Source organism: Ixodes scapularis, unplaced genomic scaffold (assembly GCF_016920785.2).
Source record: "Ixodes scapularis isolate PalLabHiFi unplaced genomic scaffold, ASM1692078v2 PGA_scaffold1__304_contigs__length_218370807, whole genome shotgun sequence".
In the NCBI taxonomy this organism is placed as follows: domain Eukaryota; kingdom Metazoa; phylum Arthropoda; class Arachnida; order Ixodida; family Ixodidae; genus Ixodes; species Ixodes scapularis.
In genome coordinates this window covers 8,617,853-8,634,642 of record NW_024609846.1, presented here as the reverse complement: position 1 = coordinate 8,634,642, position 16,790 = coordinate 8,617,853, and the positions used below count along the sequence as shown (strand labels likewise).

The 16,790-nt window shown below is 42.3% G+C and overlaps 1 protein-coding gene across 1 annotated transcript; it reads right to left on the bottom strand.

Annotated features, from left to right (window-relative positions):
* Positions 1–7,326: 7,326 nt before the first annotated feature.
* Positions 7,327–15,301, bottom strand: LOC121836015. Its single transcript, XM_042290625.1, has 4 exons — positions 15,237–15,301; positions 13,958–13,992; positions 10,335–10,442; positions 7,327–7,495 (listed from the first exon to the last, which is right to left on the bottom strand). Exons 1-4 carry the CDS (start codon positions 15,280–15,282, stop codon positions 7,409–7,411), a joined length of 276 nt encoding a protein of 91 aa, XP_042146559.1. The 5' UTR covers positions 15,283–15,301; the 3' UTR covers positions 7,327–7,408.
* Positions 15,302–16,790: the final 1,489 nt, after the last annotated feature.

The window sequence follows — 16,790 nt, the reverse complement described above, 5'->3', positions numbered from 1 at the left end:
CTCGTTGGATATTCAGGCTCGTTGGACATTCAGACACAAAATCTTTGTCTTATATGCTTATTCTTTTTTATTTTTTTGTGATGTGAGCGTGAACTTTTTTTCTGAATGATCGCGTTCTGCCATACTTTCGGGCGCACAGGATCCTTCGGAGCGATAAAGAAGTGGCGCTCCCTTTCACTTTTCGACAGTTGTAAGGCATATACGCTGCGACAGCCCGGAGCGCAGCAATACGGCATGCTTGCGAAAGCTTGGTCTGTTGGGCAAGTTGGTAATGGACATTCATATTGAAAATAGCGCAAAAAAGACGGGACAAAAAGACGAAGAAGCACGCAGAACAAGCGCTAATTCATATTAAAAATAGCGCAAAAAAGACAGGATAAAAAACGAAGAAGCACACAGGACAAGCGCTTGTCCTGTGCGCTTCGTTTTTTTGTCCCGTCTTTTTTGCGCTATTTTTAATATGAATCGGCATGCTTGCTCATTGATTGGCGAACGACTGAAAACTCAAAATTTCATAAAGCAACATTTACGAGCCTACGACGTGCCACCGCTGACACGTGAGAAAACACTAGAACAATCACGAGCACGAGGCACCGCCGAGAGTCGATCTGAGGCAGAGCCTTTTATGCTAAGAGAGTTTGGCCTTCTTAAGAAGATTTTGACAGCCTGGCAATCACAGCATGCAGCGTAGTCTGGCAACTGGGGGATGACTGCTTTCGTCCACCATTTTGGGGCTTTGACTCATAGGAACTCTATGCAGTTTCTCAGGAATAAAGTAGACAAAGAAGTAACACCATTTCGTGTTATATCGAATTCCACTGGTTCTATACTCCGTTTCACGTTATGTTGTACCGCAGCGAAGGCTAGAAGCGGGAGCTCACAGCGTTGGTGGCTGCCCTTAATGCGCGAGAGCTTGTACCGCCGAGACCTGCTCCAGAGCAAGGAGCTCGTGCTTGCAGCCTTTTCTGCGATACATCATAAGGTGAAATAGAGTATAATGGGCAACAAGCTTCACCCATTGGCCAAAATCTATCAGTATAAACGGCTCTGATATCAGAACCGCAGCTCCACCGCTTCGCCGGCTACTGCGGGGCACGCTCCGCTGCCATGGCACGCCCGCGCTCTTTCCCAGCTGACCCCAACGTTACAGGTGCAAGCTCAGTTTGACAGCTCCGCCTGCAACGTGGGCTCAGTGGCGGTCACGAGAACTAGCAGCGCTGCAGTCGAGTCTTACTCCCGGATTGTCTAGCCCGCCAAGTTTGAATAGCAATACTTGAACTTGGGTGGGTTGGTGATTCATACTAACACTTCACAGTGCAAGGAAACGGACGTACACAAAAATAAATTTCGAACACTCAAAGAAAGAACTCTCACACTGCGCTGACTCTCAACTCTGTGGTGTATTGCACTTCATCTTCATCTTTTTTTTTTTTTTGCTATTATACACATGGAAGTAAAAAAGAGAAGGAAACAACTACGAAGAAAAGAAAAAGAAAAGTAATCTCTCAACGTGGTGGCAACAGACGACGCGCGAGACAGGGAAGTAAGATACGACTGCAGCGCCACTAGTTCTCCTGGCCACCACCTGGGCCACTCGCCTCTGCAAGCGAGAAGAGGGAGCTGTGAAACTGAGCTTGTTCCAGCAGCGTTGGCTAACCCTAATCTAGAAAGGTTGGTATGGTAGGTTAGAAGAAAAGGTGTGAAAATCACTCGCTTTTTCCGGCGGGAGAAAATGGCAAGCCTGTTCAACGCGCACCGTTAAAATTGATATGCCCGCAGCAGCGCCACAACGGCACTCTGCCACACTGTGAGCACTAAAGAAGAAGAAACTGTCTTCAGAATTTATTACAATAGTGAAGTTACGCACACTGACTCTTCCCTTGCTAGACATAACGAACTTAGGCATGGTACATTGAGTTCGGCGCAATGAAGACAGGCTGCAGTGACGCTAATACAGGGTGTTTCACAGAACGCAGGCCAATTCGCTCGTGCGAAGACTACTCATCGCAACAAAAAAAGGCTTGTGGTGTTTTGGTCCTGGGCCAGGGGCCCATTTAGGAAAATTATTAATGTCCAGGATAATTAAGTTGTGAATTATTTTTGCGTTATTACCTTTTTAATATTGTGTTCAAGGGAATGGTTTAAATTAGAAAATGGCTCAGCATCATCGAAAAACACTAAATAAACAAAAGGCAGAGGGATAGAAGCCACGCGACGCATTTCACGTCTTTCTGAAAACCGCACAAAATCGACGGGTTTTTAAGTTTCGGTTTGCCATCGGAGCGCATCTCAGCCCCGGTGGTACCGCGCCCCGTGGAGAGATAGTGCAAACAACCTCTGCCGCGCTGTCATCGCGCGGCGCAGCAGAGGCTGGTTGCACTATCTCTCCACGGGGCGCGGTACCACCGGGGCTGAGATGCGCTCCGGTGGCAAACCGAAATTTAAAGACCCGTCGATTTTGTGCGGTTTTTCAGAAACCCGTAAAATGCTTCGCGGGCCTCGTATCGTATTGCAATTTGTTGATTTACTGTTTTTCGACGATGCTGAGTAATGTTCTAATTTAAACCATGCCCTTAAGCACAATATTAAAAGGTAATAACGCAAAAATAATTAACAACTTAATTATCCTGAACTTTAATAATTTTCCTTAATGGGCCCCTGGCCCAGGACCAAACCGCCACAAGCCTTTTTTTGTTGCGATGAGTAGTTTTCGCAATTTGGCCTGCGTTCTCTGAAACATCCTGTATATGGTGAGCTTGTGAATCCCTTTAATGTATAGGGCGTTCCAACTGTCACCAGGCTGGATGGACGAAAAAGATCGACGCCTGCAGGTAGCAATCTAAACTTTTCTTCAAAGGTGTATTTCACAGGTCGGTTTTTTTTTTTTTGTAAAATTGAAAGCATAGCTCTCTTTCTGTAAAAAATGGGGCCAAGAAACTTGCCAGCGTCAACGGCGGGCGGCGACGTAGACGACCCATAGAGATCATACATACTAGCTCTAGAGGAAAAGGTCCGCCATTTTCCCTTGCATTCTGGCAATGCAAGCGGCGGAGCCTGCAGGCACCAGGCAGACCCTCGGGGTCCCACATGGTTACCAACTGCCTTCGATTTCACAAATATATCATCAGAGCAGTGTCATGAGCTTCAACAATGCACGAACTTACCGGTGGAAAGATATTCGCGTTCCTTTCGAAGCTTTCTTTTTGCATAGCACGCAGATGTACGGCCTCCCGTCAACACTAAACTAAACCAGATAACCGGCTTCGCTTATCTGGTTTAGTTTCGTATCCACCCGCGCCCGGAAATACGACACCGCGCAACTACTAGATTTTCGGGATTTCGACAGAAGGGAAGTAAATGCACCGTAATGAGTATGCTGCTTTTTATAAACCTTAGAATAGCTCAGAATTTAGTTTGCAACATTAAATTATCACTGTTTATATTGCTGAGAGTTTTCCGTCTTCGCGATTACCATTGCGACTGTTGTCCTTCAGCTGGCAACATTGGTTTCTTTCTCTCGTGTTCTGTCGCTCTCTTTCGCGATCTTTCACTCGGGACCCAGGATGTCGGCGCGCAGGATTTGCCACTCCTCCTCACCCACCTTTACCCCTCTGAGACGATCAAGTCGAGTAGCGGTGCGGTTTGGCGCTCGTGATGATAGATGGCGCCACCTCGTTAACGAGGCTGCTCGCGACCACCTTGGATTATTCAAATGAACATAGTCCTGTTATAATGTACCTTTGGTTAAAAAATAAATGCGGACAATAAACGAAAAATTTAAAGGGTGAAAAACGCATTTGCATAGCGACGGTGCTTTTGCTGGCCACGGATTTCGTGTGCGTGTCGTTTGCTTTCTTTCGCTGATCGGCTACAACTGCAGACGCTGCTCCAGACGCCATCTATCAATACAAACGTTAAACACACCCCGAAACTTGAGTCGGTCTTTTGCGTCGACGCCCACCGTTGAGCCTGGCAAGTTTCTTGGCCGTATTTTTTACACAAAGGGAGCTACGTTTGGTAATTTTGCAAGAAAAAACCGTCCTGTTAAATACCTTTGACGAAAAGTTTAGATTGGTACCGAGAGGCGCGACTTTTATGGTATATTTTAGATTGAGCCTGGTGACTCGGGACACCCTATACTTCTTTCACCTTCTAGGTCCTTTAGTGCAGGGTGGCGCTGCTATCCTCTTAGTGGTGGCTCTCCGCGTACCTCCGGCATATTGAATCACTGAGTGACTTGCGCTGGCGCAATCGCCACCGTCACCCCCCTCCCCCTCCCCCCCCCCCCCCCCCCCCCATTTTGCCCATCATGATGTTGTTGCTTGTAGCTCTGACTTGGCTCGCGGATAGGGTGAAGCAAGCGACTGGAAAGGAGATCCAACCGTCGGTACCCTAGTGGTTAAATTGAGAACTACGCCGACAGGGACAAAGACAACATAGATTATTTGTTTATGCCCTGGTGCAGCGCTCGACTCACGTGGCCGACCGAGCGTTGCGTCAGAGCTCGGATGGGGCTCCTGTTCAATCAGTGTAGCCGAACGCGAACGCAGAAAAAAATAGGACGCGAGTCTGGCATAATCATTGCCCCGAGCTCAATCGAGAAAGACAAATTAAATAATTCAGTGCCCGTGCCCTGTGTTGGTAAACACAGAACACTGGGAAATACAAGGTGGACGTAGCGAAACGTGTAGTTATATATAGAGCTCATCGCCAATAGTCGAATTTTACGATTCCATAAAAAAGAGAAAGAAAGAAAGAAGGAAAATAAAGGAAGTTGTTTACTGTCTTGCAACCAATAAGAAGGCCCTGGTCACTCCTTTTATTCTGAGCTTCTGCGTTTTTGTGATATGATGACATATTGGAAACTTTGGCAGTATGTTAGATAATTTCGTGTTTATGTTAATAGGCCATTTACAGTACATTAATTATAATATCAAGCGTTTTGGTTTATTTGTTAACGAGTTTTTAATTAGTAAAATATTCCTATGATTTTAATAAGAAACTTGCTGAGTGGCATAATAAAAACTAAGCTAGTAAATTTCAGAAAGATTTCGAGTGGGGGGAAACACGTAGGTGTGCTAAAGTTACCATTTTTGCAAGTGGTGCAGTACTGGCGGTGCGGAAGCGCTTAAAAAGGAGACGGAAAAACAGCGCGGGCACGTTTTTGCTTTTGCACCACCCCGCTTTCTACGCACCGCATTTTTTTCTAAAATGTACTTATAAGGTGGTGGTTTATTACCCTTGGCAGGTTTGAAATTTTAGCCATATCTTTATCTACAATAATTAAAATGTAAAAAATAAAAATGACCTAATTAACCGAATTATCGTGACGAGTATTCCTCTACATAATGTCCCCGAGACCGATAACTCACCTGCACAAACCGCATCAGTCGAGCTTCTACGGCTTTTTAGTAAGAAAGCATTAACTCTCCCATGAAACGAACCGGCGTTATCAGCTTTTAAAGCCGCGCCAAACAGCACCTAATCTCCCCTGTACCAATCGAGAGAAGCCTGTCTTCTCTAGCAGCGATCTGATGGATGAGCTCCCATTGGCTGGCGCGCGTCACAGGTTCAAGCAACGATCGGCTCCCATTGGCTCTCGCGCGGCGTAGTTCCAAGGAACGCCACCAGAGAAGCCATCTCTATGACGGCGCAGCTACGCGGACGCCGGTAAAAAGGGAGCGGCTGGCCGCCGTGCCAGCAGAGCTCGCACGGGGGGACTCCGGAGTGGTTGCAAGGCCGAGCTCAGCACGGCGCAACCGCTTCACGAGAGCGCGCGCGCGGCCGTTGGGAGGCGCAAGCGCATCGCGATTCAAAGCGTCTCAGGCGGCAAGAGGACGGGGCCTTTCGACAATGCGAGGCGGAAGCAATATGTCGCAGGTGGCATGCTTTTGCATTCAGAACTCATAAGAAGAGTTTTACAAACAAATATCTTTAAAAAAAGCATTCTGCATGCGGTCTGGCTCCCGCGACTTTGCTCAAGATTTCTGCTAACTATAAGCTTGATTAAAACGGCACCAGGCCTCGCCAGTTACCTGGTAAAGCTTTAAAACACAAGCAAAAAATAAATTAGAATATTGAATATAGAATATAGAAGAGCCTCAAGCCCCCGAAATAAGCTTTCTAAGCTGCAGGAATAACCTATTTTTTTCCGGAGGTAGGTACAGTCGGGGACAAAAGTCCCCAGGACGCGCGAGCTTCGACTGAAACACATCGCTCTGCCATCTGCCGGCGGGTCGCCTGGTTTCGAGATCACACAAAAGCGCATGCGCGTCCCACTGCGTCTGCAAGCATGTGTGTTTTTTCGCTTTTCTGCGTCGCGGCGCCTAGGAGATGGCGCTTACTGACATGGCACTTATGAAGCAAGGAGTCATGGCTGCTCAACTGAGCGATAAGCTCAGCTGGTTATAAAGCAAGATGCGCTGACACGGCAAAATGCGGCGCAATGCCGCGGGCGGTACCTCCAGTTTCGAAATGTGTAGCAGACGCTCGTCAGCCGCAAGTGCTATCGCCGAAGCGGTGTCACACGGCCGATTCCGAGTTAGGCGCCGCGCCGCTGAAAAGCGGAAAAACACACATGCTTGCAGGCGCAGTAGGACGCGCATGCGCTTTTGTGTGATCTCGAAACCAGGCGACCGGCCGGCAGATGGCAGAGCGATGCGTTTCAGTCTCAGCTCGCGCGTCCTGGGGACGTTTGTCCCCGACTGTACATATACCATTACGTTCGGACTGAATTTGGCAGATAGTATGAAATTACCCGTGAGAAACACGAACTGAAGGAATAAGGTTGATATTCTGGGAATATCGTCGGTTGTGTTCTAAAAGCCTTAAGAGCAGGGCGAATTGATGTGCCATCTGAAAGTCTGCATTGCCCACCAAAGTTCCTCATCCAGTTCCTGGGATTAGTCTCTTTGCAGCATTTTTAATATGCCGCAAAGAAAAGGGCAACGCAGTTTCGCCCTAGCATATTCATGTCCACGAGAATGCTTCCCTCTTTCGTTCTCTCTCACAAACTAGAGCTTGAGTATCTTCAATATTTTTGGAGCTGCACCTCTTTGTTGGTATAGATGACAATATTAGCCTTTTAAAATGTCTCTTGGCATGCCAGTGGGCCTTTTTTAAAATTACTAGTCGTTATATAATTTGCGAAGCATTCTTGGTACGTACATTTTAATGTTTTGCCGGACAGTCACAAAAAAGGCTTCCTCTTGGGTCAGCCGGCGTCAATTAGACACACACTTTTCCATTCATACTTCATTTTATTACCTTAATATTAAACATTGGTTTAGTGTTTCTGTTAGGTATACTGTGCAACAGACTTATAAAAGATTTTTAAACAAAGAGTTATGTAAAGTCACTTGGGCCGCTTCTCAGAAACACCTTGAAAGCTTTCCCCTGTTATGCATGTTTATTCAAGAAGCGACGATGTCATATTAGCCATAGGCTTTACACATCTTCCATTCAAGCATACTCCACGGCTCAAGCCCAAATGTCTCTGGGGAAGAAAAATCACAATATAAAGTGTAATTTTAAGACCATAGATAGGCTTTATATTGCACAATGCAACGTATTTGTTTACTCGTGTTTGCCATTATAAGCAAACATACACAATCACGTTTAAAAAAATATTATCAGCTAATAATTTTTTGCAACGTGTTTCCATGATTAAATAGCGCGGTGTGTTTGGAGGGTCACGTGACCTTGGAGGGTCACGTGACCTCGGGAGGTCACGTGACCCTCCAAGGTCACGTGACCTCCCGAGGTCACCTGAAGGTCACGTGATCCCCAAGGTGACCCCCACGTGACACCCCAAGGTCACGTGACCCCCCAGGTCACGCCTCCCCGAGGTCATGTGATCCCCCCCCCGGAGCATATTAAAGAATGAAGGGAGGAGGAGGAGGAGAAGGAGGAGGGGTCTACCCTCCCCTCAGTACCCTTCCCTCCTCCTCCTCAAGAGCTGCGCTCCCATTCGGCGTTACAGGGATTTGTAAACGGCTTTCACTTTTTTAAAATCTAAAACTGACACATTTAAAAAAAAAAGATAACTTTTATGAAATTACACACTTTCATAAATGAGGCAGTGCCCTTAAGAATAAAATGTAACCATGTTCTGATTATAAGTATAAAAGAAATAGATCACTCTTTTATTTTTGTTAAAGAGTGACAAATTTGAATTGAAAGGAATGTTACTGTTGGGTGTAACGCACTTTTTAATGCATAGTGATTACTTAATTGTGAGTATTGATAATTTGCCGATGTTTTTTAAAAGGAGAGTATCTAAGAATGTCCGTCAATCAAAGCTCCCGTTTTCTAACATGTAACATACACAATTGAAACGGTAACTGCTCGAGAAGTCAGAAAATGCTAGACGAGGTAGGATTATTATTTCTACTCGAGATAGAAACTTGTGATCGGACGCAACCTTCTCTTAAACAGCTTTTGAACTGAAACCCTAATTTGAGAAAGGTTTTAAGAGTGGCTGATTGTCAGACCTTTTGTTCGTTAATGTGGTACGAAACAGTGTCAGACCAAGTTGTTTATTTGCAAGTTACTGTGACAGTAAATTCAAAGCACTTTACGCTCTCATTCAATCTGCTACGCCATGCATAAAAAACTGTCATGATTTATTTATTTCTTGTCATTCTAGATGTTAGTTAATTCTGAAATAATTGCTCTCGCGGGATTCAAGATAGTTTTAAAATCAGTTTGGCAACGTAGGTGATAAAAATCTTTATTTTTTTTTCTCAGGATCTTCTTCCGCCTAATGATTAGCGAGGACGGGATTAAACACATAAACCTTTATTTTTAGACTTTCGCTTGTCATGCGTTCGCAGTAATTTAGAAAAACAACTGCAACAACACGAACAACTAATTCGGGACGTGAAGCAGAGGAAAAAAAAGACAAGCAGGAACGAAGCATACTTGAACATCTTGGGAAGAAACAGCGGACAAAAACTTGGACACAGTAAAGAAACGTACACGACAGGACGGCTCAGCGCCGTCCTGTCGTGTATATTTCTTTACTCTTGTCCAAGTTTTTTGTCGCTGTTTCTTTTCAAGATGTTCATCTCAAACCAATTAGCCCAACACGTCCCATTGTTGAAACATACTTGCATCATGATCGATAGAATGAATCATACGGTTAATAATCCGTGTAAAAACTTATTCTTTGCATCTTTTTTATACGTGGAATCCAATGAGCCTGTAGGTAATTTGTATTTTAAGATCGAAACCTATACTTAGGCCAGAAGCTTTGATAGGGCTTTTAGTTCGAAAAGCTTATTTTTGTCGCCAGCATATGATCTATTCTTGAGACCGACTCAAGAACTTCACAACACGATCACAGTCTCGGCCAGTACTGCAAGCGTGAGCGATGTTGACTGCTATAATTACTGACAACTTGAGAAGCGCTGAGCGTGGGTTATTATGTTCGCACTTCTTGCTTTGTGAGTCGTTCCTCAAGGTTCTTGTGAGCTAAAAACGAAATTTGATTAACTGCGAAGTGACAGTAAGATGATAGGGACTGAACACGCCTCATGTTTTTTAGGCTGTTAGTGAACATAACCTAGCGGTTTTCAATCTCTATTTCAGTTTCCTACAGCTCGTGTTAGCGGCTGCTAAAACTGGTTCTCGACCCTTTAATACGGTGACTACGTTTGCTGCTCAACGAGGCCACCCGGTGTGTCGAAGAAGCTGCAATTTGTCGAAAAAGATCGCGAGCTTTCTTAAAGTTTTCAATATCGTTCCTAGGGAGTTTGAAATTATACGTAAAACAAAACTATGGGAACGCAACTTAGCTAAGGTCCGAGTAAATAATATATCGGCTTGAATTTACATACAGAAAGTAGGACGACTAATCGAATTCCTTAGCTGTGGTTTTGCGTAATGTTCACAAATCAATATTAAGCTCGCGCTCTCTGGAGACATTGACCGCAAGAGACGCTATAGTCTCGCCCTAATATTTATATATAAAAAAAACAGAAACTGAACTATTATTAACAAAAACAGAAAGATAAGAACTGCAGGGCGTCCCTCTCGGATGCCCGGCCTCTGGCGCGTGCTTGTTGCCTTCCGCCATGCTTCGGCTGCGCGTGCATACTGGAGGCTTATGAAACGCCGAGGCGTTATCGAATCTAATAAGCTTGCAGCAAGAGTAAGTATACCACTCTTACGTTCCCAACCTGACAGCTATTATAATGAGTTGGGTGGAGCTATCTTAATGCAGGAACTAGCGAAGTAATATTTTATGATTTTGTCTATTATGAATAGTCAGAGATATTTCAAATATACTGACAGTGCATTCGGCGGTTCTATACCAAAATAATTATACGCACCCTGCAAGACGTTCCGTTCGGCTTATGCTCGAGGGTAAATGTTGGCCAAGAATGAAGCCCCCAACTTCCATGTTGGCAAATAAAAAGACAAGGTGGCCAAAGTACTGGCTGAAAGAGAAATGTGGAAGGCTAAACAAATTGTATTTACATTTGTAAACAAATTTGAATTGGCAAGAACAATAAAATTACAAGCTTTCTCATATATGCAGCCGATTATAAACTTTAAGTTAATTAAATAATATTTTATATAAGTGTTTAATGACACGTCGAACTGCAAACTCAATAGGTCAATTCAACAGCGGTTATTCTATTTAATCCATTTTCACAGTGCCGCTATTTTATAATTGAGAGTATCACGTGTACGGCTATTATAATGCGCATATAAGTCATATTAATAATTGATTTAATTGACGAAAATTAAACTCTAGCAAAGCTAGCCATAAATTGGAGATGAGTTCTCGACTTCATCAGTAAAACAGAGGAGTTTTTTATACGTATATACATCTTTGGCTTCTCAGGCAAAAACGCCTTTTGTAGCGCCCTATCTACAAAGGGTAGTGCAGAATGTCGCTCTAAACAAGTCTTTCTTAGATTGTTAGAGTATAGAATGAAATAAAATGACAACTAATGCTGGATATAAAATGACTATACAGTGTGTTTTTAGGCTTTCCAGATATGTTTAAAAAAGAAATGTGAAAGTTACAATAATGCGTGTTGTGCCGGTGAGTTATATGGCCAGGGGGACATATGAAGGGAAAATGAACGTCACGATAAGTCGGATAACTAATTAAAATACATTACCGCCAAATCAAACAGGTAAAAAGAGCTTAGAGCACGGGGAAAGCAAGGTGAAGCGCTAAAGGTAGGGCTCGTGCTGCAGGAACAAGGCTACCGTTGCCGTAACGCGCTCACGCGGTTTCTTTTTCTCTTATCCGCGTTTTCTCTTTTGCTGTTGCGCGACTGGCAAATTTAGTGAGCTAATGCTCATTCCATGCGCTCAAAGCTTTCTAATTTTACTGATTTAGTGGTTTTTGATGAAGCTTTGCAAGTTGTAACTATTATAATTGGAACTATGTGTTTATTCTCACTCGATACAATGCTAATGAACAATTTTGAGTAAATTATGAGACTTATTCTGACGATTAGCCCCGTATATTTTGTACCGTAATCGTATTACTCAACTTCACAAACAGCACTAGTGTAGCTTTCCGAGCTTTCTTAAAAAAATCTGTATGTTCTAAAAGAAAACCTCTCTCTCTCTCTCTCTCTCTATATATATATATATATATAGGGTGTTTTTTTATTCTTACACATTTGTTAAAAAAAAAAAAGACCCGTGAAAGCTACACTAATGCGGTTTGTGCAGGGGGGTTATACGGCCAGGCGGACATTATGTGGGTGGCTAATCTTTGGGACAAGTCGTCTAATTAATTAAGATTTGTTAATTAACTTTTTAATTATTGAAAATAGTCATATGGTTCCAAATAGAAGCTTGCTGAGCGTCACCCAAAACCCCTAAATCAGTCATTTAAAAAAAAAAAAAAACATTGAGCGCGTGAGAATCGCAGTTGTGCGCTAAAGTTACCACCCGTGGAGCAGGTACAAGGCTGGGGCTAGATATGAGACGGAAAAATTGCACGGGCGCCTTACCGCAACCGCTAGCCTTGTACCTGCTTTACGAGTGGTAACTTTAGTGCACTATTACGCTTCTGACATGCTGAAAGTTTTCCTAAAAATGACTGGTTTTGGATGACGCACAGCAGGTTTTTAATTAGAACCATATGTCTATTTCCACTAATTAAAAAGTGAATTAACGAATTTTAAATAATTAGCCGACTTCTCCCAAAGATTAGCCACCCACATAATGTCCGCCTGGCCGTATAACCCACCTGCAAAAACCGCATTAGCATGCTTTCGCTTCCACAACTCCTACGCAATGCTTAGGTGTACCTCGAGCTTTTCTTTCTTTTTCTAAAGAAAAAAACGTGTGTAAGCAAAATTTATTTTCAGCTCTTTAATCCGTACGTGACAAGGTACAACTACCACGATTAATTGACCTTATTCCAAACATTGTTGCACGGCCCCTTTAAGTCAAACGAATTAAAGCGCAGCTGTTAGGCACCCGTTTCCGTGTTTCGCAGCGGCGGCGTCGGCGTCGGCGTCGGCGTAACCGCGTTAAATTTAGGCGAAAAATTGACGTCGCTTGACCTCATCGCTAATACGATTCCCCGCTAAATCTAGCGTGGAAAATCAGTACCTCCGCTAGACTTAACAGGCAAATTAAATTTCTCCGCTAGATTTAGCGGGAAAATTAACGTCACATGACGTCAACACCAATTTAATTCCCAGCTAAATTTTGCGGGGAATCGAATTTGTGTTGATTTTACGTGACGCCAATTTTCCCGCTAAATCTAGTGGAGAAACTGAATTGTGTGCATGGGTGACGTGCCACCGAGTTATGTGACGTCATTTTCCCCGCTAAACTTTTGGGAGAAATTTATTTGGGGGAGGAGGAGGGAAGAGGAGGAGGAGGAGGGGCACACCCTTCCCTCCGTGCCATCCATTCCTCATCCTCAAGAAATGCGGTCTAATTTCGAATTACAAAGAATTGTAAACACATGTTATTTATTGATTTTTTCTCCTTTTTTACTTTTATTATAATTTTTTATCAACTCGAAACAGTGAATGAGGTTTCTTAATTTAGAATACATTAAGTTTGGTAATTATGGCCGTCAAAGTATAACCACAATGAAAAAGGCTCAATATTTGCAGAGGGTTATGACGCCGCAGTGACATTTGGAGTACCCAAGCTGACATCCAGAAAAAACAAGGAGTCAGTTTCAAATGTTAAGTTGACATTTGAATGCTTCTAAATTTGATTTAAAAAATACGCACTCACCACGAGTAAAATTGTTTTTCTTTCAAAATATGGTTATATTTTTTTATGGTTTTATGCATTTTTAATATGGTTATATGCAAAATATGGTTATATGCATTTTTTTAAAGAAAAACGAAGTGATTAATTTGTGAGAATATGTTACAACGCTTTTATTAACGATTTCAGTAATTAATTGCGTGACGTTCTTATACAACTATTAATCTTTTTTCTAACGCAGATACAGTATTGCGGGTGCTCACAATAAGTAGCTAAGTACAAATATATGTTTTTCTAATACATAAACCGATTCGAAAAAAAAAAAACTCTTTTTTTTTTCGAGCTCCGTCATTGCCCTGAATGTATAACTCAATACATGACTGATACGGCGGGTATATGTTTGTTGTTATAGCAAGACAAATAAAAAAGATTTCTTGTCACTTATGCCATAATATTACACAAAGTGGCCGACTTGCTTGACGACAATTCGACTGCTTTTGCATTCGTTCAAGAAGTACATTTTCGAATTACTTGTGATGTACCCATTTCTTAACTCTAAAATGCATTTACAGTTTAAGTTAGAAGTCACCTCTCGTCATCTGTTCTTCTCTACGTCTTCCTCTTTTTATGCTTTGTATCTATACTTTCCATTGTCATGAACCAACTCGGCTGCATCGCTACATTAGTTGAAGTTTTATGTTTCAAGAGATGGAAAGGAAATTAAGTGACACAATGTATCTGCTCTTACCCATTTCTTTGTGCAATCCGGTTCAGCTGCCTTAGCTGTAACAAAAATATATCATAAATATTGCGCGAAAGAATTAACTCGTCCAGTCGTCCAAGTATTTATAGTAGATTTTGTCCCTTGGGAATTTTGGTTGAGTTAAGAATCATTAGGAAGATTTCATCCTGGGCGCCGGTAGTCAATGTCACCGGTAGAAGACAGCCACTGTGCAGCTCACACGTAACGCAAGCATGGCGGCATTTGAGGTGAAATTACCACTGCTGAGTGAAGTAAGTCGCTTTAGATAGCCTATAATCAGTGTTAGCTTAAAAACCGCAGGGTGTTGCTGATTTTGTTCGTCTGCTCGTTTTGATATTTGTTATTTGGCCATTTCATCGGCTAATGCCGCAATCTGACTTGCAGTGGAGAGTTCATAGATCTCTTAGGACTGGCAACAACCTGCTTCGCTTGAGCAATGCTACATTTAGTACATCCCGATAACTCAAAATTATGGTGTGCCCAGAACAAAGGTGTAACACAGTAGCGTCTCCTTTATTATCTCTCATTCCGGCGCTCGAAACACGTAAGAAATGTGTTACAGTTTTTTGGGACCCGCGTAAGAACTGCTATAATTGTGCTGTCTAGTCTGTGACACCACCCGCAGATCCCAATTAGCAACAATCTTAATGAAAATTACTAAATAACTCTGTTATTTGTAGCGTATTGGTGCATTCAACGTTGCGTTCTGTAATTACTCTTATCATACTTATTATTTATAGTTAAATTTCATCGCAAATAATTGATCGGTTGTATTTATCGATGATGGCAGAAAAATATATTTTGCAAATCATAAATGGTCGCGATAACTGTTTCCACTAACTGATATACATAACTCCGAGGTGACTAAATTAATTTTTATGTTACTAACATCACTAAAGCAACTCAAAGATACAGTATAATAGTAAATGATCTAAAGCTGTATATTTTTGTTGTGGCCTTGAGCTAGGGGAGCACATTTGTGGAAGTAGTAAACTTTGTATTTAACCATTTTCAAGCTACGTAATGTATTATCACCAAAACGTGATTGAGCGATTAAAAATATAGGGGCTAGGCTAGCCATATTTATAGGACGTTATTCGAAATTGTGATATCATATCATTCGGAAACGTTTTTTTTCTATATTGATATCGTAGGCAGTTAGCATAAATATAAACGAAACATTAAAAACTTTGATTTAGAATATTTTAGACATAATCTAATGAACTCATTACAACCCTACATAACTGGAGGCCATAAATCTTACCAACGAGGCACATTGCTAAAAGGCCCAAAATGCAACTGAAACGCATTGTCGCTGTAACCACAAAAGCTAGTGATTCGGGTTTTGAAACCTCTGAATATATACTCACTGCCAGCTTTTTGTTGTGTTTATGTTAAAGGTCGCAAAGAGAAACACATTGTGACCTTATGTTGCATGGTTCATGATTTCGTTTTCGCTAGATTCTATTTTCTAGGAATCGCCGCTTTTCAGTTGTTGCTTTTTTCAGAAGCCTGACATTTTGGTGTTTGGGGATATTTTCTGTTTGCGTAAAAGTCGCTCTTTTTCGACGTGAGTTGCCCACTCATAACCTTCTATTTACGCAGAAGCTCGGCAGTAGCTATTTTGTTTATATATTTTTCTTTTAGTATAAATGTCATCATCACTATTTCTTCAATTTCGTTCCCATAAACAACCATTGGTCTGCAATGTGGCGCATATGTAAAACGTTCTAAATTAGACGTACACCAATGCATATAAAAACCTCCCAAGCAAGCGAAAGCAAAAATGCACATTACAGCTATTTTTGTTAAATTTATTTTTCGTGATGTCTTATGATGTTAACCTCAAGTCAGTAAAAAAAGCGAGTGCCTTTTGTTTTTAAATTATTGTATTTTTGAAAGTAGGACTCCAAAGCAGCACATCATTGTTGAACCAACATCGGCACATCACTGGCAAAAATTGGATGCAATATTGGCCTAAGGTTGTTTTTCTCGAAAGCGCTACCCGATCCAACGTTGAACCATTCACTAATGCCAATGTTGGGCCACGATTAAAACATTATTTAAACCAACATCGGGCCATCATTCATACTACCGTTGGGCCGTCATTTAACCAACATTTAAGCCAACGTTGGGCCGCAATTTAACCATAAGCTAAACCATCACAAGACCACTGTCGGTTGTGGGTCTTACAACTAATAATGGCATTCAACTTTATTCATTGGCTTATCCAATATTGGCTCCCCACCCTATGCTCTGGTTATTTCAATTTGGGCATCTGATTTCCACAGCGGGTTGTGCTATTTTCGGCAGCCATTTTAGTGGGCATACAGCTTTCCATTCTGATGTATCTATAGTGTTCAATAGAACACTATAAATACATCTGTACAGAAATGTGCAGCAGACAAGCCATATTCGCTGTGCAAAACGTTAAGTCAGTATTGTATGCCGGTAAACATGAAAGTATTCAATGCAAATTATACCGCAAATACATTTTATTTGTAATTTCGATGGAAGGAACAGGAAAACAAAAATGAGTGCCTGGCTACATCCCTGCAACCTGTTAACCGGGCTGGAACTTGATGGGATCCCACGCAGGGTGCTGGGCACAGGGTTCTAAATGAGACAGAAGGGGGGGAGCTTGAATTTAGGTGAAGCTAGGGTTTCAGAGGCCAGATTTTTGTCAGCTCCAACTATACCTCGTACCACTGTAATTTGAAATATTCCTTCACCTTTTTATCTTCAGTCACTGTCAGTTCTCTCTTACGCTAGCCAATCATGAATATCAAAATAATATATAGCTTCATTATTCGCCGCC

Excerpts from the sequence above, each read along its gene's own strand:
- LOC121836015 (XM_042290625.1), bottom strand. The coding sequence starts at position 15,282 with ATGCGTTTCAGTTGCATTTTGGGCCTTTTAGCAATGTGCCTCGTTG. Across the intron at positions 13,993-15,236 it reads TTTAGCAATGTGCCTCGTTG|CTAAGGCAGCTGAACCGGAT; the intron begins GTAAGATTTATG and ends TTTTTGTTACAG. Across the intron at positions 10,443-13,957 it reads CGGATTGCACAAAGAAATGG|CCAGTACTTTGGCCACCTTG; the intron begins GTAAGAGCAGAT and ends TTTCTCTTTCAG.